General features: G+C 50.3%; 1 protein-coding gene across 1 annotated transcript in view; it reads left to right on the forward strand.

The window, feature by feature from the left end:
- Nucleotides 1–3,565, forward strand: part of kif25 (kinesin family member 25) — a 248,505-nt gene extending 244,940 nt beyond the window's left edge. The window contains exon 16 of the mRNA XM_038803315.1: nucleotides 2,091–3,565. Coding sequence (XP_038659243.1) covers nucleotides 2,091–2,170 — 80 coding nt within the window. The 3' untranslated portion in view covers nucleotides 2,171–3,565. The remainder of the gene's footprint in view (nucleotides 1–2,090) is intronic.
- Nucleotides 3,566–26,509: the final 22,944 nt, after the last annotated feature.

Genomic DNA, 26,509 nt, shown 5'->3' on the forward strand with positions numbered 1-26,509 from the left:
CCAGTCCTATGGGGGTTCATCCTGGTACCACGACCCGTCCCCTGGTCACCCTTCTCCACCCATCCTGCGGCAACCCTGCCAGCTCAACCGTCAGCCCACGGTTGCGCTTTTGCATGTCCTACCTCTTTTCTCTTCCTCGGCAGCTACGGCACCTGTTTCCCGATTTTTAAAAGCACATGTGAACCTCACCTTCTGGAATTCTCCCTGGCGGAGGAAGGGGATCGCGGAGGCCCCGGAGAAGACTGGGTCAAGCCCGCTAATGATATGCGAACGGTGTTTGCTGTTTGTGCAGAGTGGAGTGCATGGCACTGGAGAATTGCGATTTGGCGTCAACTCGGCGCCCACCACAATTTCGGCGTCAAGACCGATTCTCCGCCCAATCGCCTTTCCTGATTTCGGCATCGGCCATCAGAGAATTCTGCCACTGATTAATGGCAGATAGTGTCCTACTTCAATCGACTTTCCTGGACTGCAGCACTGGGTATTGGAGACAGCTGCGCTGCCTAGATTTCAACCTGCCTGTGTAGGCAAGACAGGCATAGATGCTGATTGCCATTCCAAGGAAGTTATAACCCATTAATATCTTCTATAAGGGTATGCTTGGGACAAAGATTTAGTTGCCATTGATAATAACAACTGTTGAGTTTTAACGATCGCAATTCAACTCCCTGGAGCATTAATCTACATTGCAGAATTGGCCTTATTTGGTACTATTTAAAATTTCTGGGCAGAATTCGCCCCCCCCCCACGCCGGGTGGGAGAGTCGCTGGGGCGTCGAGTGAGTCCCGCCACGCCGCCCCGGCACCCGCATGCTGCCAGCGGGAACAGCGCGGGAACGCTGGGGGGGTGGTCTGTGGGGGGGGGAGGGGGGATCCTGCACCAGGGGGGCCTCAAAAGGGGTCTGGCCCGCGATTGTGCCCACTGATCGGTGGGCCGGCCTCTCTGAAGGAGGACCTCCTTTCCTCCGCCGCCCCGCAAGATCCATCCGACATCTTCTTGCGGGGCGGCCGCAGGGAGGACGGCAGTTGCGCATGCGCGGGTTGGCGCCGGCCAACCTGCACATGCGCGGGTGATGTCATTTACGCGCCGCCACTTTTATGCGGCGCCAAGGCCCGGCGCGCGTAAATGATGCGGCGCCGCTCCTAGCCCCCCCGGGGGTGGAAGAATAGAGGGCTGGGAGGGGCCTCCGACGCCGGAGTGAAACACTCCGGTTTTCACTCCGCCGTCAGGACATGGGGCGCAATTCTCCGCTCCCCACGCCGGGTTGGAGAATTGCGGGAGGGACGGGCGACTCATTTCACGCCCCCCCGGCGCCCCCCACGATCCCCCCCCCCCCCGCCCCCGGTTCGGAAGAATCGCCGCTCGCCATTTTTCGCGGCTACCAGGTCGCTGCTGTTGTGAACATGGGCACCAAAGGCCCGTTTTAAGCTTCTGGGGGGCGGAGAGGGGAGTGAGCACCACAGCCGTGCTCGGGAGGGGACTGGCCCGCGATCAGTGCCCATCGATCGTCTCGTCGGTCCGGCGTCTCAAAGCGGCGCACTCTTTCCCCTCCGCCGCCCCGCAAGATCAAGCCGCCACATCTTGCGGGGCAGCGGAGGGGAAGACGGCCACCGCGCATGCGCGGGTTTGAGCCGTCAGCGTCGTGATGGCAGCCGCGCATGCACGGGTTGGAGCCGGCCAACCTGCGCATGCGCGGCTGACGTCACATAGGCGCCGCGTCGCGTCATTCTCGGCGCGCCACATTGACGCAATCGTCAAGGCCCGGCGGCAGAGAATAACGGAGCGCCGTTCCTAGCACCCCGGGTGGGGGTGAATACGGTGAGAGGAGCGGCCTCCGAGGCCGTCGTGAAATTCGGCCGAGTTCACGACGGCCTTCACGATTTTTCCCAGGAGCGGAGAATTCCGCCCTTAGTCTCCCTCTGTTCAAAATGATGCAGAAGAGAAATATAACTACCCTGTTATTGTTATCTTCATAAAACTGGAATTAATTAGCATTTACTCCAGAAAGATGTGGGAATTCTGTATTTTGTATTTGATTTCTGGAAATTTAATGATGTCTTCTCTAACTATAATTTATTTATAATTTTCAGAGAACATTGGAGGAAGATCTTCACAAAATAAACCCCAAGGAACTCAGCGAAGTGTTTCTAACTTTACTTCAGACCAATAACCAGATAGTATTACAAAAGCAAACTACCGTGAGTGCTGGAAATCCAAAATATAAAGAAAATTTCAGGTCAGGCAGCTTCAGTGGAGCGAAAAACAAATTTAGGTTGAAAACATTTCATCGGAACTAAAAAAAGCTAGAGATGTAACTGTTTAGACACATGCAGGGGCATGGAAAGTGGGAGAGGAAAACATAATAAAGTAAAAGATCAATGATGGGGTGAAAGGCAAGAGTAATTAAATGAGAAAACTTTATTGGTTTTCCCTAACCATTCACTCAAAATTACAGCACCAACTATAAATCATAACTTTATTATCAAAACAAGGGAAGAATCAGCGCAACGGTTTGATATATTTAATCAAATATCTAATTATTTTATTTGAATGCAGTTTCCTGTGAGAAACTTTTGCTGTTCTTTAATAGCTACTTTTGTAATCCAAAAAAACAATTAACTGCAAAGAAATCTTCTCATTTATGAGAGTGTCTGAGATAATTACATTGAAGCAAAAATTATTGTAGCTTTTAAAATTATGAAGGCTGAGCATATAATAAATTATGAGCATACAATACTCATTATGTAATGCATTTCTTTGTGTAATTGTTTGAAGGAGCATAGATTTAAGGAAACAAGCAAGAAATTTAGAGGGGATTTGTGGAAAAACCTTTGCACCCAGAGGGTGGTGGGAATCTGGAACTCACTGCCTGAAAGGGGGGAAGAAGTGAGAAACTTCACAACATTTATGAAGTGATTAGATGAGCACCTGAATGCCCTAGCACAAAAGCCGACGGACTCAGTGTTGGAAAATTGGATTAGAATAGATAGGTGCATGATGGCTGGTGTGGAGATGATGGGCCAAAAGGCCTCCTTTTGTGCTGTAAAACTCTATGAAGATCAATAATTCCTTCACTGAAAGCTGCACTGTTTATGAATGTTGCTACAAGCTGTTTACTGATGTTAACAATAGTTGTACGTTATAGATAAAGAGGTTTAATTTTACTTTTCTACTAACTACATTATTCAGAATTTTCACTTCCTATCCTTCACAGCGATAGGTTGAATTTGATAATGCTTGGGGGACTCAAACAATTTTTACAATTAGACTGAGTGAAAAAGACACTCAGTAGGGCACCCTCCGCCACACTGTTAACTCAATGTTACTACAAATATGCAGCTGTTCTTTGAGGCTTTCCCCACCTGGTTGGTCCTCCAAAACTACAAAGCTAAATAACTATTCTTGAGAACATCCCTCTCACAGGGGAGGCTTCTGGCCAACCCACATCCAACAACCTACTTTGAAAACTCAGCTCACGGGGACTTCCGGTGTGCATCATGGAGTGAGTGATCACACAGAGGCAGCTCCTGCCCAAGGTTACAGAAAAGAGCTCTTTTTTAAGCAACACGGGTTGGAATTTCGATCAAAAGGCATAGGTGAATGTTCGAGGAGTACTTTTCCCACAGGAATAGTATGTTTCTTGGTTATCAGACCCTCAGAAACAGTGCAAGATATGTCTGAAGCAGCAGCAGACAAAAGCCTCTGCAAGCATGCAGGCGGGGGAAGGGCCAGCTTAGAGGCCTCAAGCTGACTTGAGGGCCTTTATTAAAGCTGAATTCTAGCAGCAGAGGGAAGAACTGTGAAATGATCTCACCAAGGCCATTGAAGAAGTGGGGACGGACTTCCAGTAGCGGTGATGCGGAGCTAAGCCGCACGTTCAGTGGCTCCCGCTATTTTCGGACTTTGGGGCTCTTTTAAGGGCTCGTAGTGGTGCTGTTTGGACTTTTCCCCGTGTGGGAAGACTCCTTCTCAGATTCTCCACCGGTGGATGGCCTGGACTAGGAGTGGAGCGGTCAGAAAATCGGCTTTGGAGATGTCCGGTTGCGGCTATGCGGAGCTAAGCCGCACCGCAGCTCCCGCTACTTAAGGACTTTTGGGCCGATTTGAGGGCCCCAAACGGCGCTGTCTCGATGAATCCCGGTGGGGGAAGTTGTCTAGAGCAGCATTCCCCATAATTTATGGTGCTCACCCGGAGTGGGGCAAAGGAAAAAGCTGCAGCAGCTCCCCAAGAAAAGCGGGGGAAGAAGGACAAAATGGCGGCCGGCGGAACACCCGAGGACTGTGGAAGTGGGCGCAGGAGCAGCAAGCCTCTCTTCTGCGCTGTTTTGCGGAGCTGAAGGCTGAGTTGCTGGACTCCCTGAATGCGACTACCAACAAGCTGCTTGAGACCCAGGCGGCCCAGGAGGTGTCCATTCGGGAGTTGCAGCAGCAGGCCGCTGAGCGGGAGGAGGAGGCCGTGGTCCCCGGGGGGAAAGTGGAGTTGCACGAGGCACTTCACAAAAAGTGGCAAGACCGCTTGGAGGAGCTGGACGTTCGCACGAGGCGAAAGAATTTGAGGATCCTGGACCTGGCGGAGGGGCTGGAGGGGTCGGATCTCCCGTCGTACGTGACCACGATGTTGAGCTCGTTGATGGGAGCGGGGTCCTTCCATTTGCCCCTGGAGCTTGAGGGAGCTCACAGAGCGCTGGCCAGGAGGCCTAAGGCAAATGAACCCCCGTGGGCGGTGCTGGTGCGGTTCCATCGATTTAGTGACCGGGAGTGTGTGCTGCGCTGGGCCAAGAAAGAGAGGAGCAGCAAGTGGGAGAATTCGGTAGTGCGAATCTACCAGGACTAAAGTGCGGAGGTGGCAAAGCGGCGGGCCGGGTTCAACTGGACGAAGGCGGTGCTGCATGCCAAGCAGGTCAGATTTGGAATGCTGCAGCCTGCGCGTCTGTGGGTGACATATAAGGACCGGCACCACTACTTCGAGTCCCCGGAGGAAGCGTGGACCTTTGTACAGGCGGAGAAGCTGGACTCGAACTAGGGTCTGGGGACACACTATGGCCGTTGCTGTTTTCACTGTTGCTGTTCTTCAATTTTGACACGTGTTTTTTTTATGCTGGTTTTCTTTTTGCTCTGTTTCCGGGTGGGTTTGTCTGTTGGGTATGGGTGTGGGGTATGTGGGGAACGTTGCGGGTATGTGCTTTATATGTTCTCTTCTGTACGGGGCTGGGGGTTGGGGTGAAACTGGATTTTGGGGAGCTGCGTCAGAAGGGTGGGGTGTGGCAGTGTGAAAGCGCGGGCTTTCCTCTGGTTTCCCGCGCTGTGGGGCGTGGCCTCTACTGGTTTTCTTTCCCGCGCTGAAGCGGTGCCAAGGAGGTGTGGCAAGAGGGGGATGACCCCCATGCCAGGAGGGGATGGGTTTTGGCGGGAGCTGCCGGGTCAGCAGAAGTCAGCTGACTCACGGAAGTACCATGGAGGGTGTGTCGCGGCTAGGAGGGGTCCTAGCCTGGGGGGCAGGGGGGAATACCGGGTTGCTGCTGGAATGGCCAGGAAGGAGCTGGTGTGGGCCGGGGGGGTAGAGGAGAGGCGTTATCGCCATGGGGAACGGGTCAGGCGGGGCGAGCTGGCCTGGGGCGAGCAGTCGATAAGCTATGGCTAGCCGGCGGGGGAGAGGGGCAGGTTGCCCTCTGATCTGGCTGATTACCTGGAACGTGAGGGGGCTGAATGGGCCGGTTAAGAGAACTAGGGTATTTTCTCATCTGAAGGGGCTGAAGGCGGACGTGGCGATGCTCCAGGAGACCCACTTGAAGGTGGCGGACCAGGTTCGTCTGAGGAAGGGGTGGGTGGGGCAGGTTTTTCACTCAGGATTGGACGCGAAGAACCGGGGGGGTGGCGATTCTGGTGGGGAAGAGGGTGGCGTTCGAGGCGGCTGAGGTGGTGTCGGACAAGGAGGGCAGATATATTATGGTGAAGGGTAGGCTGCAGGGAGAGAAGGTGGTGCTGGTTAATGTATATGCCCCGAATTGGGATGATGCCGGCTTCATGAGGCGCTTGTTGGGCTGCATTCCGGACCTGGAGGCAGGGGGCCTGATCATGGGGGGAGACTTTAACACAGTGCTGGATCCCCCACTGGACCGGTCCAGTTCAAGGACATGTAGGAGACCGGCGGCGGCCAAAGTGCTGAGGGGGTTTATGGACCAGATGGGAGGGGTGGATCCCTGGAGGTTTGGGAGGCCGAGAGCGCGGGAGTATTCCTTTTTCTCCCATGTCCATAGGGTTAGAAACAGGAAAGGAGAGGTCACCCTGTTGGGAGTTTTCTATAGGCCACCTAATAGTTCTAGAGATGTAGAGGAAAGGATGGCGAAGATGATTCTGGAAAAGAGCGAAAGTAACAGGGTAGTTGTTATGGGAGACTTTAACTTTCCTAATATTGACTGGAAAAGATATAGTTCGAGTACATTGGATGGGTCGTTCTTTGTACAATGTGTGCAGGAGGGTTTTCTGACACAATATGTTGACAGGCCAACAAGAGGTGAGGCCACTTTGGATTTGGTTTTGGGTAATGAACCAGGCCAGGTGTTAGATCTGGAGGTAGGTGAACACTTTGGAGACAGTGACCACAATTCGGTGACCTTTACGTTAGTGATGGAAAGGGATAAGTATACCCCGCAGAGCAAGAGTTATAGCTGGGGGAAGGGCAATTATGATGCCATTAGACATGACTTAGGATGTGTTGGTTGGAGAAGTAGGCTGCAAGGGTTGGGCACACTGGATATGTGGAGCTTGTTCAAGGAACAGCTATTGCATGTTCTTGATAAGTACGTACCAGTCAGGCAGGGAGGAAGGGGTCGAGCGAGGGAACCGTGGTTTACCAAAGAAGTGGAATCTCTTGTTAAGAGGAAGAAGGAGGCCTATGTGAAGATGAGGCGTGAAGTTTCAGTTGGGGCGCTTGATAGTTACAAGGAAGCGAGGAAGGATCTAAAGAGAGAGCTGAGACGAGCAAGGAGGGGACATGAGAAGTCTTTGGCAGGTAGGATCAAGGAAAACCCAAAAGCTTTCTATAGGTATGTCAGGAATAAAAGAATGACTAGGGTAAGAGTAGGGCCAGTCAAGGACAGTGGTGGGAAGTTGTGTGTGGAGGCTGAGGAGATAAGCGAGATACTAAATGAATACTTTTCGTCAGTATTCACTCAAGAAAAAGATAATATTGAGGAGGAGAATGCTGAGACCCAGGCTATTAGAATAGATGGCATTGAGGTGCGTAGGGAAGAAGTGTTGGCAATTCTGGACAAGGTGAAAATAGATAAGTCCCCGGGGCCGGATGGGATTTATCCTAGGATTCTCTGGGAAGCCAGGGAAGAGATTGCTGAGCCTTTGGCTTTGATTTTTAGGTCATCATTGGCTACAGGAATAGTGCCAGAGGACTGGAGGATAGCAAATGTGGTCCCTTTGTTCAAGAAGGGGAGTAGAGATAACCCCGGTAACTATAGGCCGGTGAGCCTCACGTCTGTGGTGGGTAAAGTCTTGGAGAGGATTATAAAAGATACGATTTATAATCATCTAGATAGGAATAATATGATTAGGGATAGTCAGCATGGTTTTGTGAAGGGTAGGTCATGCCTCACAAACCTTATCGAGTTCTTTGAGAAGGTGACTGAACAGGTAGACGAGGGTAGAGCAGTTGATGTGGTGTATATGGATTTCAGTAAAGCGTTTGATAAGGTTCCCCACGGTCGGCTATTGCAGAAAATACGGAGGCTGGGGATTGAGGGTGATTTAGAGATGTGGATCAGAAATTGGCTAGTTGAAAGAAGACAGAGAGTGGTAGTTGATGGGAAATGTTCAGAATGGAGTTCAGTTACGAGTGGCGTACCACAAGGATCTGTTCTGGGGCCGTTGCTGTTTGTCATTTTTATAAATGACCTAGAGGAGGGCGCAGAAGGATGGGTGAGTAAATTTGCAGACGACACTAAAGTCGGTGGAGTTGTAGACAGTGCGGAAGGATGTTGCAGGTTACAGAGGGACATAGATAAGCTGCAGAGCTGGGCTGAGAGGTGGCAAATGGAGTTTAATGTGGAGAAGTGTGAGGTGATTCACTTTGGAAAGAATAACAGGAATGCGGAATATTTGGCTAATGGTAAAATTCTTGGTAGTGTGGATGAGCAGAGGGATCTCGGTGTCCATGTACATAGATCCCTGAAAGTTGCCACCCAGGTTGATAGGGTTGTGAAGAAGGCCTATGGTGTGTTGGCCTTTATTGGTAGAGGGATTGAGTTCCGGAGCCATGAGGTCATGATGCAGCTGTACCAAACTCTGGTACGGCCGCATTTGGAGTATTGCGTACAGTTCTGGTCGCCTCATTATAGGAAGGACGTGGAAGCTTTGGAACGGGTGCAGAGGAGATTTACCAGGATGTTGCCTGGTATGGAGGGAAAATCTTATGAGGAAAGGCTGATGGACTTGAGGTTGTTTTCGTTAGAGAGAAGAAGGTTAAGAGGTGACTTAATAGAGGCATACAAAATGATCAGAGGGTTAGATAGGGTGGACAGCGAGAGCCTTCTCCCGCGGATGGAGGTGGCTAGCACGAGGGGACATAGCCTTAAATTGAGGGGTAATAGATATAGGACAGAGGTCAGAGGTGGGTTTTTTACGCAAAGAGTGGTGAGGCCGTGGAATGCCCTACCTGCAACAGTAGTGAACTCGCCAACATTGAGGGCATTTAAAAATTTATTGGATAAGCATATGGATGATAAGGGCATAGTGTAGGTTAGATGGCCTTTAGTTTTTTTTTTCTCCATGTCGGTGCAACATCGAGGGCCGAAGGGCCTGTACTGCGCTGTATCGTTCTATGTTCTATGTTCTATGTCTATTCCCAAATAGATTTTTTCGTCCTGAGCAGGGGATTGATTCCGAAGGTGCAGGATGCCGAGTATTCGGCCATAGCGATTTCAGACCATGCTCCGCACTGGGTTGATCTGGTGATGGGGGAGGCGCGGGACCAGCGCCCGCTCTGGCGCCTGGATGTGGGGATGCTGGCTGATGAGGAGGTGTGTAGGAGGGTCCGGGGAAGTATTGAGGGGTATCTTGATACCAACGACATGGGGGAGGTCCGGGTGGGGATGGTCTGGGAGGCTCTGAAAGCGGTGATCCGGGGGGAGCTGATCTCCATCCGGGCCCATAGGGAAAGGAGGGAGAGGAAGGAGAGGGAGAGACTGGTGGGGAAGCTCCTGGATGTGGACAGGAGATACGCGGAGGCACCGGAGGAGGTGTTGCTGGGGGAACGGCGTAGTTTGCAGGCCAAATTTGACTTGTTGACCACCAGAAAGGCGGAGACACAGTGGAGGAGGGCGCAGGGCGCGGTATATGAGTATGGGGAGAATGCGAGCAGGATGTTGGCGCATCAGCTCCGCAGGCGAGATGTAGCTAGGGAAATTGGTGGAGTGACGGATAGGGGTGGGAATGTAGTGCAGAAGGGGACAGAAGTAAATGGGGTCTTTAGGGACTTCTATGAGGAACCGTACCGGTCAGAACCTCCGATGGGGAGAGGGGGGATGGAGAGCTTCATGAACAGGCTATGTTTCCCAAGGGTTCAAGAGGAGCTGGTAGAGGGGCTGGGGGCGCCGATAGAGTTGGAGGAGCTAGTCAGGGGGATTGGACAAATGCAGTCAGGTAAGGCGCCGGGGGGGGGGCTTAGATACCTGCAGGTGAAGGCATTTGCCAGACGACAGGTGGAAGGATTTCCCTTGCTTCCCGATAGAGGGGTGAGTGATAGGGTGCTGTCAGGGGTCTGGGTCGGAGAAGGGAAGGTCTCGGACATCTACAAAATAATGCAGGAGGTGGAGGAGGTATCGATAGAGGAGCTGAAAGACAAGTGGGAAGCGGAGCTGGGAGAGCAGATAGAAGATGGGACATGGGCGGATGCCTTAGAGAGGGTCAATTCGTCGTCGTCGTGCGCAAGGTTGGGCCTCATCCAATTTAAGGTGCTGCACAGAGCCCATATGACGGGGACTAGGATGAGTCGGTTCTTCGGGGGTGAGGACAGGTGTGTTAGGTGTTCGGGAAGCCCTGCGAACCATGTACATATGTTCTGGATGTGCCCGGCACTGGAAGAGTTCTGGGAGGGGGTGGCGGGGACGGTATCGAGAGTGGTGGGAACCAGGGTCAAACCAGGGTGGGGGCTAGCGATTTTTGGGGTTGGGGTGGAGCCAGGAGTACAGGAGGCAGGGGAGGCCGGAATATTGGCCTTTGCGTCCTTGGTAGCTCGGAGAAGGATCTTGATTCAGTGGAGGGACACAAGGCCACCAAGTGTTAACACCTGGTTAAACGACATGGCAAGCTTCATCCAATTGGAAAGAATCAAATTCGCCCTGAGAGGGTCGGTACAGGGGTTCTTCCGGCGGTGGCAGCCCTTCCTTGACTTTCTGGATCAGAGATAGGAACTGGAGGCCGAAACAGCAGCAGCCCGGGGAGAAAGGGGGGGGGGGAAGGGAGGGGGGGGGGATAGCAACGAAGGGAGCACGTCAGCGGGGGGGTCGCGGGCAATAACTGCCCGAGGCCATCGGCAGAAAGGGAGAAACGGTTTGGTTGCTAGACTGGTAGCGCGGGGGGGGGGGGGGGGGGGGGGGGGGTGCGCGGGGGGGAGGGCGTGGGGAGGATTTTCCAGGGGGGATTTGTTGTGTTATAATTTAAAATGTAGTAGGGGTAAATGTTTGTATCGAAAAAATTTCAATAAAAATTATTTTAAAAAAAAAGGTAAGGCGCCGGGGCCGGACGGGTTCCCGGTGGAATTTTATAAAAAGTATGCGGATCTGGTGGGCCCCCTGTTGGTGCGAGCCTTCAATGAGGCATGGGAAGGGGGGGCTTTGCCCCTGACGATGTCGCGGGCACTGATCTCTCTGATCCTGAAGCGGGATAAGGACCCCTTGCAGTGTGGATCATACAGGCCTGTCTCGCTCCTCAATGTTGACGCTAAGTTGCTGGCGAAGATCCTGGCCACCAGGATAGAGGACTGTGTGCCAGGGGTGATACACAAGGATCAGACAGGATTTGTCAAGGGACGGCAGCTCAACACGAATGTGCGGAGACTGCTAAATGTTATTATGATGCCGGCAGTGGAGGGGGAGGCGGAGATAGTGGTGGCGCTGGATGCGGAGAAAGCGTTTGATAGAGTTGAGTGGGGGTACCTGTGGGAGGTGCTGGAGCGGTTCGGATTCGGGGAGGGATTCATCAAATGGGTGAGGCTGCTCTACGCGGCTCCGATGGCAAGTGTAGTTACCAATGGAAGGAGATCGGAGTACTTTAGGCTCAACCGTGGGACCAGGCAGGGATGCCCCCTGTCCCCCTTGCTCTTTGCACTGGCGATTGAACCTTTGGCTATGGCGTTGAGGGAGTCAGGGAGATGGAGGGGTCTGGTGCGGGGTGGGGAGGAACATTGTGTATCGTGTATGCGGACGACCTGCTGTTGTATGTGGCGGATCCAGAAGGAATGCCGGGGGTGATGGAGCTGTTAGCGGAATTTGGGGGCTTCTCGGGCTATAAGTTAAATTTAGGCAAGAGCGAGGTATTTGTAGTACACCCGGGTGATCAGGAGGAGGGAATTGGGAGACTCCCATTTAAGAGGGCAGTGAAGAGTTTCAGATACCTGGGGGTGCAGGTGGCCAGGAGTTGGGGGACTCTCCATAAGCTTCATTTTATCAGGCTGGTGGGGCAGATGGAGGAGGAATTTAAAAGGTGGGACATGGTGCCGCTATCGTTGGCGGGTAGAGTGCAGTCCGTCAAAATGACGGTTCTCCCGAGGTTCTTGTTCCTTTTTCAGTGTTTGCCCATCTTTATCCCTAGGGCCTTTTTTAGAAGGGTGACTAGCAGCATCATGAGTTTTGTTTGGGCGCATGGGACCCCGAGGGTGAAGAGGGTCTTCTTGGAGCGGGGTAGAGATGGGGGGGGGGCTGGCGTTACCCAATCTCTTCGGGTATTATTGGGCGGCCAATGTGTCGATGGTGCGCAAGTGGGTAATGGACGGGGAGGGGGCAGCATGGAAACGGATGGAGAGGGCGTCCTGTGGAGCTACAAGCCTGGGGGCCCTGGTAACGGCGCCGTGGCCGCTCCCTCTTACGAGGTATACCACGGGTCCGGTGGTGGTGGCTACCCTCAAGATTTGGGGGCAGTGGAGGCGACATAGGGGAGAAGTGGGGGGCTCGATGGAGGCTCCGTTAAGAGGAAACCATAGGTTCGTCCCGGGGAACATTGATGGGGGATTTCAGGGTTGGCACAGAGCTGGCATCAGACAGCTGAGGGACCTGATTATTGATGGGTGGTTTGCGAGCCTGGGGGAGTTGGAGGAGAAATTTGGGCTCCCCCCTGGGAACATGTTCAGGTATCTGCAGGTGAAGGCATTTGCTAGGCGGCAGGTGGAGGGATTCCCTTCGCTTCCCGCGAGGGGGGTGAGCGACAGGGTGCTTTCGGGGGTCTGGGTCGGAGAGGGGAAGATATCTGATATCTACAAGGTTATGCAGGAGGCGGAGGAGGCGTCAGTGGAGGAGCTGAAAGCTAAGTGGGAGGGGGAACTGGGGGAACAGATCGAAGACGGGACATGGGCTGATGCCCTGGAGAGGGTTAATTCTTCCTCCTCGTGTGCGCGGCTTAGCCTCATCCAATTCAAGGTGCTGCACCGGGCCCACATGACTGGGACGAGGATGAGTAGGTTCTTTGGGGGTGAAGACAGGTGTGTCAGGTTCTCGGGGAGTCCAGCGAACCATGCCCATATGTTCTGGGCATCCCCGGCACTGGAGGAGTTCTGGAAGGGGGTGGCGAGGACGGTGTCGAGGGTGGTGGGATCCAGGGTCAAGCCAGGATGGGGACTCGCAATTTTTGGGGTTGGGGTGGAGCCGGGAGTGCAGGAGGCGAAAGAGGCCGGTGTGCTGGCCTTTGCGTCCCTAGTAGCCCGGCGAAGGATCTTGCTACAATGGAAGGATGCGAGGCCCCCAAGCGTGGAGACCTGGATCAATGACATGGCGGGTTTCATTAAGCTAGAGAAGGTCAAATTCGCCCTGAGAGGGTCGGTACAAGGGTTCTTTAGGCGGTGGCAACCTTTCCTCGACTTTCTGGCTCAACGATAGGGTACGGGGACAGTAGCAGCAGCAACCCAGGGGGGAGGGGGCGGGAAGGGGGAGGGAAAAGGGGGGGGACGATGACTATGTTTGTTTATTTAATTGTAATTTATTTTTAAGTTCTTTTGTTGTTCATTGGGGTTGGGGGGTGGGGGGATGTGATACATGCGTCGATACGGTCTGGGGGTGTTACAGTTATTATGGGTTATTTTGTTGCATTTCAATGTTTGTCGTTATGTTTTATATTTTCTGTAAAAAATTCCAATAAAAATTATATTAAAAAAAAAAGAAAACTCAGCTCACATTTTGACACTTTTGACAAATTCCACCAAAGCAGCTGAAACAATCTACAAAATATTATAACAATCAACAGCATTCTAAATAAACAGACATGTGAGCAAAATTTTAGCTCATGAAATAGAAGGGAAAGTATGCACTTTGAGAAGAATTTGGCTGAGTGGCGTAAACATAGTGATAAATAATTGTTTTTCAGATTGGAGGAAGGATTGTAGTGGAGTTCCCCAGGACTCTGTGTTGGGACCCTTGTTCGTCCTGATATACATTAATGGCCGAGACTTGTGTGCAAGGCATGATTTCAAAATTTGCAGATGATACGAAGATTGGAAGCATTGTCAGCTGATGAGGCTAGTCTTGAACTTCAAAAGGACATTGAGCAAACAAGTGGCAGAGGAAGTTCAATACAAAAAAGTGTGAGGTGATTCATTTTGGCAGGAACAATTTGAAGAGACAGTATAAAATAAATGAGAGATGCTAAAGGAAGTGCAGGAACAAAGGGATCTTGGTTCATATATACAAAAGTCATTGAAGATGGTGGGACATATTGAGAGAGCGGTTAATAAAGCATATGGTATCCTAGGTTTTATTAATAGGTACATTGAGTAGAACAGTAAAGAAGCTATGTTGAACTTGTATATCGCATTAGTTAAGTTCTCATCTGGATTACTGCATCTACTTTACTTGAGGAAGGATGTGAAGGCATTGGAGCGATACAGAGGAGATTAACAAGAATTATTCCAGGGATTCCAGAGACTTTAGAGGATAAATTGAAGAGATTGGGTCTCTTTTCTTTGGAGAAAAGAAGTCTGAAAGGAGACTCGATAGAGATATTCAAGATTGGCGAGTATGGAAGGGTAAATAGTGAGAAACTATTCCTTCAGAAGAGGACAGCAAAAACTAGAGGGCACGGATTCAAAATAATTGGCATAAGGAGCATAAGTGATGTGAGGAAAGGATTCTTCACCCAGCTGGTGGTTGGAGACTGGAATGATCTTCCTGAGAGGGCGCTGGAAGCAGGTTAGATTGAGCTATTCAAAAGGGAATTGAATTGCAATCTGAAAAGAAAGAATGTGCAAGGTTATGGGGATATGGCAGTGGAGGGGGACTAGGTAGAATGCTCTGTCAGAGAGCCAGTGCAGACTCAATGGGCCAAAAAGCCTCCTCCTGGACTGTAAAGATTCTGTGATAAAACAACCCACAATATTCTTTAAAAAAAAGTCAATTTACCCTACCTTGCATTATTAACGGCTCCTTTTAAAATGTCCAAGATCCAGCTCCAGATCTGCAGCTTCGCTGAAAACCATTGCAGTGTTTGATCAGGTGCGAACAGCCATGTGAATTTCACCAGTTTCACAGCCACTTTTTCTCACCTGATTTAAAGGTACTCTGCAATTTCAGAGTCCTGGCGAGGACGCTAGCTGGGGGAGGGGGCCTAAAAATGCCAGCAGAACCAAGCATCTGAGATTGGGGTGCCCATCAAAGTTGAATTTAAGGGCAGCACGGTGGCTCAGTGGGTTAGCACTGCGGCCTCACGGCGCCGAGGTCCCAGGTTCGATCCCGGCTCTGGGTCACTGTCCGTGTGGAGTTTGCACATTCTCCCCGTGTTTGCGTGGGTTTCGCCCCCACAACCGAAAAATGTGCAAGCTAGGTGGATTGGACACACTAAATTACCCCTTAATTGGAAAAAATGAATTGGGTACTCTAACATTTTTTTTAAATGTTTTTTTTTAAAGTTGAATTTAAGCTCCCCTGCCAATAGACATCAGGGCCTCCCTGCCCTCCTCACCCCCCCGAACAGGCCCCTCTCCCCACCAGGGACAGCAGGATTCCCCAGCAGATAAGGGGACATCCTCCATCTCACACACAACTTGCAACTCCCTCTGTGCCCCTGGCATGGTCATTACATTTTTAAAAACAAGAAGTGATTCGCGCCAGTGTGATGACACGCCGATGGGGGGAAGGCGGGGCAAGAAGGTGGTTATGATGACAAACCCCAGTAATTATATGATAATTTATTCAAATGGTGTAAATCTGACAACATCACCAGTAGAGGGTGGGGGAGATCTCAAACTGAGATCTCGCCGCGCAAATCTCGATTTTGGCAGCTCGTGAGATTTAGCGGTCTTTACAGAATTTGAGCCCACAGTTAACACGACCATGAGGTTGCGCCCGTTATCTCTGTCCAATTATCTTCCCGCACCTAATGATGCACTTAGGCAAACTTCCATTTGTTTCCAAAGTTAATGATTCCCAGAAAAGGTCGCTAGTCTGTCGCCAAGGGCTTATAACTTGAGCGGGCATCTTCTTGACTACCTTATCCACCTATGTTGTCATTTTCAGTGATCTGAGGACCTGTACGCCCAGATCTCCCAGGCAGCATAGGGGGCAGCACAGTAGTAAAAGTGGATAGCACTGTGGCTTCACAGCGCCAGGGTCCCAGGTTTGCTGGGTCACTGTCTGTGTGGAGTTTGCACATTCTCCCTGTTCTGCGTGGGTTTCTTCCAGGTGCTCTGGTTTCCTCCCACAGAGACGTGCAGGTTAGGTGGATTGGCCATGATAAATTGCCCTTAGTGGCCAAAATGGTTAGGAGGGATTATTGGGTTACAGGGATAGGGTGGAAGTGAGGTCTTAAGTGGGTCAGGGCAGACTTTATGGGCCGAATGGCCTCCTTCTGCACTGTATTTCTATGTTCTCTTTGCCTGTCAATACTCCTAAGGGTTCTGCCATTTACTGTATAATTCCCACCTGTATTAGACATTCCAAAATGCATTACCTCACATTTCTCCGGATTAAGCCCCATCTGCCATTTCTCTGCCCAAACCTCCTACCTGTATATATCCTGCTATATCCTCTGACAATCCTTTTCACTATCCACAACTCCACCAATCTTTGTGTTGTCCACAAACATACAAATCAGATCAGCTACATTTTCCTCCAAGTAATTTATACTATGAACAACAAAGGTCTCAGCACTGATCCCTGTAGAACACTGCTAGCCTTCCATTCAGAAAAGCACCCTTCGACCACTACCCTGTACAGTCTTCTATGACCGAGCCAGTTCTGTATCCATCTTGCCAGCTCACCTCTGATCCCATGTGACTTCACCTTTTGTACCAGTCTGCCATGAGGGACCTTGTCAATGGATTCACTGAAGTCCATGTGGACAATATCCACTGCCCTTCATCAATCATCTTAGTCACTTTCTTTAAAAAACTCAATCAAGTTAGTGAGACACAACCTCCCTTTCACAAAACCATGCCACCTCTCACTAATAAGTCCATTTATTTCAAAATGTGAGTAAATCCTGTCCCTAAGAATCTTCTCCAATAATTTTCCTACCACCGATGTAAGGCTCACCGATGTATAATTTCCTGGATTATCCCTGCTACCCTTCTTAAACAAAGGAACAACAATGACTATTCTCCAGTCCTCTGGGACCTCACCTCTCCTGCTTTTACTGCCAGCCATTGGCATGTTGGAAGGATTTGCAGCTTGACACACTCAATCTGTTTGATCACATTATGAATGCACGTTCCTCGGCCATCAAGTTCTAGGGTGGGACTCAAACCCGAAGCTTCTGGCTCAGAGGCAGTGACACCACCCACGATGCCACAAGACCTCCTGTTAGGTGAATTGGACATTCTGAATTCTCCCTCAGTGTACCTGAACAGGTGCCGGAATGTGGCGACTAGGGTTTTTTCACAGTAACTTCATTGCCTACTTGTGACAATAAAGATTATTGAAGTACTCTATATTGTTAATGTAAATAAATAAGGTATTGCATTGTTAACCTTGCCTTATTTCAATGGATTGTTCATTCAGTTCAGGTCCAATAAAGGGAGAATGCAGTTGGTAGCTGTGGTGAATGTAACTCCGTAATTCACACTGTATAGTATATACATGAGACCATGCATTGATAAGCGCAGTTGCGTTGCCCGACCACTAGGGTGAGTAGCGCTGGGAATGCTTAGGTGTTTGTACAGGGATCCACCCTTGGCTCCACCCACGACTCCTCCCCCTGGACTGCTGTATAAATACCAATGCTCAGAGCCAGTCGTTCAGTTCATCGAGAGTTCAACGTGGAACAGGCTGGCTCTGTTGTAAGTAGATTAAAACCACTGTTCATATCTTAAAGCACGTGTCTAGTGAATTGATGGTTCCATCAATTTAATCTACTTAAGAAACAGTCAGGATCAATCATGGAATCAGCCCTCAAGCCTGAGCGACTGGAACTCGACCCGCAGGATGCAGAGGCAAAATACATTTTTTCTCATTGGCTGTGGTGTTTTAAAGCCTACTTGGCGGAAGCAAGCACAGCCGAAACAACAGAGGAGCAGAAACAGCCTACTGCATGCGAGGGTGAGCCACAGAATCTCTACTCAACTAAACTGCGCCGGTTCGTATACTGAAGCCCTAGCGCTACTCGACAAAATATATGTAAGGCCTGTAAATGAGGTCTACGCGCGTCACGTGTTTACTACTCGACGCCAGCGGCCTACGGAATCGCTCGCAGAATTCCTGAGTGAGCTTAAAACTTTATCTAGTGACTGTAATTACCAGGCGGTTACCGCGGCAGAACATAGAGAACTTGCTGTACACGATGCCTTTGTTGCGGGCCTTAGGTCAAATTACGTGCGCCAACGACTGCTGGAAAAGGGGGCCCTAAATCTTGAAGCGACTGTTGAACTTGCTACCACTAGTGATGTCTCCTTCCGCAGCCTCACCTCGTTCAACGCGACCCCGTCATGGGTCCCCGACCAGCGACTCCCCCGGCCTGCGCCGTGCGGCCGCCCAGCCACAATGCTGCCCCAGCCTGCCACTTTTGTGGCCAGGATCAGCACTCGCGGCAGCACTGCCCGGCCCACAACGCGACCTGCAGCAGCTGCGGACGAAAAGGACACTATGCCAGAGTGTGTCTGGCGAAGAAAGCCCCAGCCTCTAACCCTCCCACGGCTCAAAGCACTCGTTTCCTGAATTCACAGGCCTGCAGGCCCCGAAATGCTGCAGCCTGTATGCCGACTCCGCCCCTACCCGACATGTGCGACTCATGGGGGCGGCCATCTTGGCAATCCTCCTCCATGCGGCCGGCCATGTGCGACTCATGGGGGCGGCCATCTTGGGATCCATCCCCTTCAAACTCTGAAACTCACCTCGACGACTACGAACTCAGAGGGCAGTCATCACGGGGCCACTCCAGCACAGCTGATCGAGCCGCCGACGACCCGCAACTCAGCGCAGTCACTCTGGACCAATCGCGCCCAAAGCATCTGCGAAACTCGATGGCGACGGTCCAAATTAATGGGTACAGCACGCCGTGCCTTTTCGACTCCGGGAGCACTGAGAGCTTCATACACCCAGATCTGGTAAGACGCTGTTCGCTCCCCGTTTTCCCCGCGCGGCAAACTATCGCCCTCGCTTCGGGCTCCCACTCTGTCCAGATCCAAGGGCGCACCGCCGCGACGCTCACAATCCAAGGTGCTAGCTATGCCAAATTCCAGCTCTACGTCCTGCCCGAACTCTGCGCCCCACTCTTATTAGGCCTTGATTTCCAGTGTAATCTCAAGAGTCTCACCCTCAGTTTCGGCGGACCCCTACCCCCACTCACTATCTGCAGCCTAACCACGTTGCGAATCTCCACCCCTCCTCTCTTTGCCAACCTCACCCCGGACTGTAAACCCGTAGCCACTCGCAGCAGGCGGTACAGCCTGCAGGATAGGGTGTTCATCCGATCGGAGGTCCGAAGGCTTCTCAGTGAGGGGATCATAGAGTCCAGCAACAGCCCCTGGAGAGCTCAGGTGGTGGTCGTGAAGACCGGGGAAAAATTCCGTATAGTTGTCGACTATAGTCAGACCATATATAGATTTACGCTCCTTGACGCATATCCCCTCTCCAGGATTGCAGACATGGTAAACCAGATCGCCCAGTATCGGCTCTTTTCCACGGTGGATCTGAAGTCTGCATACCACCAGCTCCCAATCCGCCCGGAGGACCGCCACTACACGGCATTCGAGGCCGATGGCCGCCTCTTCCATTTCCTCCGGGTCCCCTTCGGCGTCACTAACGAGGTTTCGATGTTCCAACGAGCAATGGACCGAATGGTGGACCAGTACGGGCTGCGGGCCACGTTTCCGTACTTGGACAATGTCACCATCTGCGGCTATGACCAGCAGGACCACGATGCCAACCTCTACCATTTTCTCCAGACGGCTCAGAAATTAAACCTCACTCATAAGGAGAAATGCGTTTTCTGCACAACCAGACTAGCCATCCTCGGCTATGTCGTGGAAAACGGAGTCCTGGGCCCAGACCCGGAGCGTATGCGCCCCCTCTTAGAACTTCCCCTCCCTCATTGTCCCAAGGCCCTCAAACGGTGCTTGGGTTTCTTTTCCTACTACGCCCAGTGGGTCCCTCAATATGCGGACAAAGCATGCCCACTCTTTAAGGCCACACTATTTCCCCTGTCAGCTGAGGCGCGCCAGGCCTTCAACTGCATCAAGGAGGACATCGCCAAGGCGGCCATGCAGGCGGTGGATGAATCCACTCCATTTCAGGTTGAGAGCGACGCCTCAGAGGTAGCTCTAGCAGCCACCTTAAATCAGGCAGGAAGGCCAGTTGCATTTTTCTCCCGTACCCTCTCCGCTTCGGAACTCCGACACTCGGCAGTCGAAAAAGAAGCACAAGCCATTGTGGAGGCTATTCGTCACTGGAGGCACTACCTCGCAGGTAGGAGGTTCACCCTCATCACCGACCAACGATCGGTTGCCTTCATGTTTGACAACTCGCAAAGGGGCAAAATTAAAAACGATAAAATCCTGCAGTGGAGGATCGAACTCTCCACCTATAGCTACGATATTAAGTATCGACCGGGAAAGCTCAATGAGCCCCCAGATGCCCTGTCCCGCGAGACATACGCCAGCGCGCAGATCGACCGCCTGAAAGTCATCCACAACGACCTCTGCCACCCGGGGGTCACCCGGCTCACCCACTACATCAAAGCCCGAAATCTGCCTTTCTCCACTGAGGAGGTAAAAGCCGTCACCAGAGACTGCCCGATCTGTGCGGAGTGCAAACCGCACTTCTATAGACCAGACATGGCCCACCTGGTCAAGGCTTCTAGGCCCTTTGAACGCCTCGCGATCGATTTCAAAGGGCCACTCCCCTCAACTAACAGGAACGTTTACTTCTTAAACATCATAGATGAGTTCTCCCGCTTCCCATTTGCTATCCCGTGCCCTGATATGACCTCCCACACAGTTATCAGGACCCTGCATAGTATCTTCACCCTGTTTGGTTTCCCCAGCTACGTGCACAGCGACCGGGGTTCGTCCTTCATGAGCGACGAGCTGCGTCAGTACCTGCTCGACAAGGGCATCGCCTCGAGCAGGACTACCAGCTACAACCCCAGGGGGAACGGGCAGGTGGAGAGGGAGAATGCGACGGTCTGGAAGACCGTCCTACTGACCCTCCGGTCCAGGAATCTCCCAGTCTCCCATTGGCAGGAAGTCCTCCCAGATGCACTCCACGCTATCAGGTCCCTCTTATGCACAGCGACCAATCAGACCCCTCACGAGCGGCTCTTTAGTTTTTCCAGCGGAACTACCATGGGGGTCTCACTTCTGGCATGGCTGAAGACACCGTGCCCTGTACTCCTCAGGAAGCACGTCAGGGCGCACAAAACCGACCCCCTTGTAGAGAAGGTGCGCCTGCTTCACTCCAACCTGCCGGATCCAGCATCCCCTCCATCACTACAGATGCACCCCTCACCCTACACCCCACCCAGCCGCCCCCTCGGGCTCCCGAGCCCACTAGCTCGCTGCATTGGTTCCGCGCAGCCCAGCCACCCCCTCGCGCTCCCGAGCCCACTAGCACGCTCCACCTGTTCCGCGCGCCCGCACCGGCTAACCCCCAGCGCCCCCAGTCGAACCAGACAGGTATGGAGCTCGGACGAGATCTTCCCTGGAGTCCGTCATCGTACTCCAACCCACAACACCCGTCCAGCCACCGCAAGAGGCTGCAACCCCGGTGCTCTGCAGATCGCAGCGGACAGTTCGACCACCGGACAGACTCAATTTATGAACCACCACCCCCGCCGGACTTGATTTTTTTTGTAGGGGGTGAATGTGGTGAATGTAACTCCATAATTCACACTGTATTGTACATACATGAGACCATGCATTGATAAGCGCAGTTGCGTTGCCCGAACACTAGGCGGAGTAGCGCTGGGAATGCTCAGGAGTTTGTACAGGGCTCCACCCTTGGCTCCGCCCACGACTCCTCCCCCTGGACTTCTGTATAAATACCAATGCTCAGAGCCAGTCGTTCAGTTCATCGAGAGTTCAACGTGGAACAGGCTGGCTCGGTTTTAAAGTAGATGAAAACCACTGTTCATATCTTAAAGCACGTGTCTAGTGAATTGATGGTTCCATCAGTAGCCCATGTTATATTTCAATAGCTGGTCTGCAGAGTAAGCGTTCTCTTGTTCCAGCCCCTCCTTCTCACTATTATTTATTTAGATGGTGAGGTGGGTGTGAAATGTGTGTCCTGGATTGCAGAGAAAGGGAGATCTACCTACAGAACTGACCAGTAATGGTGAAAGTCTGAGAACACGCACGAACAAATTCAAAAACAGCTTCTTCCCCGCTGTTACCAGACTCCTAAATGACCCTTTTATGGACTGACCTGATTAATATTACACTCCTGTATGTTTCACCCGATACCAGTATCTATGTATTTACATTGTGTACCTTAGGTTGCCCAATAACGTATTTTCTTGCCATGCACTAAATGATCTCTAACTGAACGCAGAAAAATACTTTTCACTGTACCTCGGTACACGTGACAATAAAAAAATCAGTCCAGTCCAATTCATTGTGAAATTGAGAACAGTGTAAACTGGGCCATCGAGAAAATGCTGGATAATCTCAGCAGATCTGGCAGCATCTGTAGGGAGAGAAAAAAGCTAACGTTTCGAGTCCAGATGACCCTTTGTCAAAGCTGATTCCTGCATCCGCAGTAATTTGCTTTCATTTTTGATAAAGTGGGCCATTGCTCTTCCTCATCCGATTTTGTAACCCATGCTTTCCCCTGCCAGGTTCTGCTAACTGGCATATAGCTTTGCAAAATTGAGTTCAAGAGAATGAAAGTGTTGGCCAATTGTTCTGCCTCATTGAATTCAACCCTCACCAAGTTCTCATCAGGAAAATATAAATGTTACAATCTATGTTCAATAACAACGCGAAGCAAAATAAATTCAGGGCAATTTAGACATTTTAAATTGAAAGCATTTAACATGCATCGCTGAGCAGTAATGTCCGAAAATAAGCTTTTTTACTCAAAATAGCCTGCTAATATGGGGAGAAATGTATCCCTGCACCCCATCCAACAACAACACAAATGGAGATGCCGACCCAACAACAACTCCAGACGCCGCAAAGAGACAAAACATAGGAAAGCCATGAGAATCAAGTGGCTGAGCCTGAGCGACGAGGCTCGGGCCACACCAGAACGAGAAGGACCGACCCGCTGCACAAGGAGACCCCCCTCACTAGAGGGTAGTTGGAGGATGTTCCTCTTAAGGGTGCTGAGAGAATATAGAAAGGAGACGAAGACTGAAATCCAGGCTGTGGTCAGGGCGGGGGTCATGGAAGCTCGGGCGACCATGCAGGTAGCCCTGGACAAGGTGGAGGCCTAGGAGAACACCATAAAGGAGCCAGAAAAGGCCACAATAGACCAAAGTGATGGATCACCACCCTGGAAAAGGAAATAACAAGGTTGGTCGCTGTTTTATTACACTTCTGGTAGTATGTTATGTTATACTACTGAATGTAATATATGCTACTCAATACTGTTGTTGGTGAGGTTTTCTGAATCCTGATGAGAAAGACTCAAAGTCGTCCAGTAATAACAAAAGATTTATTAAGTACCTGAAACAATAATTTTGTGAGCTCTTTACTTTAATATTAATACTAGCAATAAGGTGAACAAGATCAAAATACAGTAACTATGTTCAACTACACTAACATTCTGAGCTAATCGACACTCCTGCGCTCTTGTCACAGTGCACCCAAAAAAGAGAGAGGAGCAGAATGAGTTTGCTTTTATACCCCTGTTGGTACTACCCTCTAGTGATCATCTGATTCTACTGATATCACATTAGCCCCTTATGCACATGCACATACAAAGATCACTACATTACCCTTTTTTTTGTGTTACATATTTTCTGTATGTTGGAAAGAAAATTGAACAAACACAATTGATGCAATTTACAAATGCATTACATAAAATCAATGAGTTAATCAGTCCAATCGTCACAAATTCAAACAATTGGGTTTGCGTCTTCTTCTAGTTGATCTCCTGAGTGGACATGGAGTCACTGAAGTTTTAATGTCCTTCTGTTCACTGACAGATGGTTTAAAAAGTTGTCGAGTGAGTGAATCATGTAGATGCAACTCTGGAAAGAAAGGTTTAGGAAGTTGAACCTTTAGTAAGTCTTGCCGATTACGTCTAAACAGCACACCCTCACCAGACTTTACAATATAGGAACGTGGCGCTGTTTGCCGTATTATTGTTGCCGTGTTTGACCTTCCTCCATCCGGATGTCGCAATCGAACCAAGTAATCAACTTCCAATGGTTGCAGTAGTTTCGTATGCTGATCGTAATGCTGATTTTGTTTAAGACGATGGTGTCCAAGTTGTCAAGCACTTTTAAATGATCCGGACTACTGAACTGTAGTGCTGGTAATGTTCTCACATCTCGGTTGAAAAGCAACCAAGCATTTGAGCTGGCAATAGCCCTGAGCTTAACAATGATAATAGAGCCAAGTGAATGTTGGAATGCGATTCAGTGGTCTTGATTATAAGTTGTTTAACAATGTTAACACCTTTCTCAACTTTGCCATTTGATTGCGGAAAATGTGGAATTGATGTTATGTGGTTAAAATTGTACTGATTGGAGAATTCCGTCCGCTCTCAGCTCGCAAAACAAGGACCATTATCGACATAACTGTTTGTGGAATACCATGCCTGGAGAATGTTTCCTTACAAGCCTTGATTACTGATGCAGAAGTGAGATCCGGAAGTTTCATCACTTCAGGAAAATTTGAGTAATAGTCTATGATGAGAACATAGTCTCGACCCCGTAGAATGAAACAAATTTATGCCAACTTTAGTCCACAGTGACGTAATCATCTGGAGTGGCTCCTAACATTGTGCCGGTTGATACTTTTGACACGTGGCACACATCAGTATCATGTCTGTAATGTCATCATTAATCCCAGGCCAAAACATAGATTGCCTTGCTCTTCGTTTGTATTTTTTGATTCCGAGACGTCCTTCGTTAATCCTGTTGAGCATCTCACTTGAGAGTTTGCGGAATGACGATTCTGTCATTTCTCACTATTAGTCCATCCACTGCTGTCAATTCAGTTTGAATGTTTTGAAACTGCGGACACCGTCCTTTCAGCCAGCCATGCTGAAGGTTACGAATTACCTGGAGCAAGGTCACATCTTTTTGTGTCACCAGACGAATTTGCTGCAGCTTCTCGTCAGATGCCGGGAGAGTTTCCTTGCATAACTGCACTTGAGCTTCAACATCGTCAATGGACGCAGGAGGTGAGCTGTCAGTGTCAGTAGCTCGGGACAGTGTGTCAGCTATGATGAGGTCTTTTCCAGGAGTGTAGACTAGTGTGATGTCATACCTCCTCAGCTTCATCATCATGCATTGTAGGCGAAGAGTCGTGTCATTGAGTTTTTTTAGTGATGTTGACCAATGGTTTATGATCAGTCTCTACGATGAACGTAGGAAGCCCGTACACATATTGGTGAAATTTTGTGATACCTGTGATCAGTCCAAGACACTCCTCTATCTGTGCATACCTGCACTCTGTGGCGATCATCGCGTATGCAACTGGAACCCAGCATGATTGGTCATCTTGTTAAAGAAGCACCACACCGATTCCATCTTGACTGGCATCGGTGGAGATCTTTGTAGGTCTAGTTGGGTCGAAGAAAGTCAGAATTGCAGCTGTCATCAATTGATGCTTGAGACTCACCCATTCTTCTTGGTGGCGTGGAATCCATTCAAACTCTGTGTTCTTCCTTATCAAGTTTCGTAGTGCTGACATCCTCATCGACAAGTTAGATATAAACTTAGAACATAGAACAGTACAGCACAGAACAGGCCCTTCGGCCCTCGATGTTGTGCCGAGCAATGATCACCCTCCTCAAACTCACGTATCCACCCTATACCCGTAACCCAACAACTCCCCCTTAACCTTACTTTTTAGGACACTACAGGCAATTTAGCATGGCCAATCCACCTAACCTGCACATCTTTGGACTGTGGGAGGAAACCGGAGCACCCGGAGGAAACCCACGCACACACGGGGAGGACGTGCAGACTCCACACAGACAGTGACCCAGCCGGGAACCGAACCTGGGACCCTGGAGCTGTGAAGCATTGATGCTAACCACTATGCTACCGTGTTGCCCCAGCATTTTTGTCTTTTGGCTGCTACATTTACTGGATTGCTAAAATCTTTTCATTATTTGGCCTTACACCTTGAGCTGAAATTGTATCACCCAAGAAGTTCAAAGATGAGCGTGCAAACGTGCACTTGGATTGGTTGAGTTTCAATCCAAACTGGTGAATTCTTTTAAAAACTTTTCTTAGTCGAGCAATGTGGTCTTCTTCTGTGATTGACCAAATGACAATGTCATCAACATATACTCTAACATCTTCGATACCCTCAGTCATCTGCTCCATGACTCTGTGAAAGATTTCAGAGGTGGAGATGATCCCAAAAGGTATGCAGTTTAAACAGTAACGCCCAAAAGGCGTGTTGAAAGTACACCGTTGTACTTTCTTGACCTTCTTATTGACTACTCTTAAATGGCTTGATCCTCTTGAAGTGATCTGGTTACCATTGTAGTCTTTTAACTTGCATGCAGCAAGTATCATCTCATGTTTTCCAGGGATGGATGTGAGATATGTGAGATCTTTGCTTGTCATCAGGTTTGTGGATGCTCCAGTGTAAAGCTTGAACGTAATTGGGAAGTTGTTCACTTGCACCATCGCGGTCCATTCACTGTTGGAGTCAATGATGTTGAATTGTTGAGGAGCCTTG

Source organism: Scyliorhinus canicula, chromosome 1 (genome assembly GCF_902713615.1).
Source record: "Scyliorhinus canicula chromosome 1, sScyCan1.1, whole genome shotgun sequence".
NCBI lineage: Eukaryota > Metazoa > Chordata > Chondrichthyes > Carcharhiniformes > Scyliorhinidae > Scyliorhinus > Scyliorhinus canicula.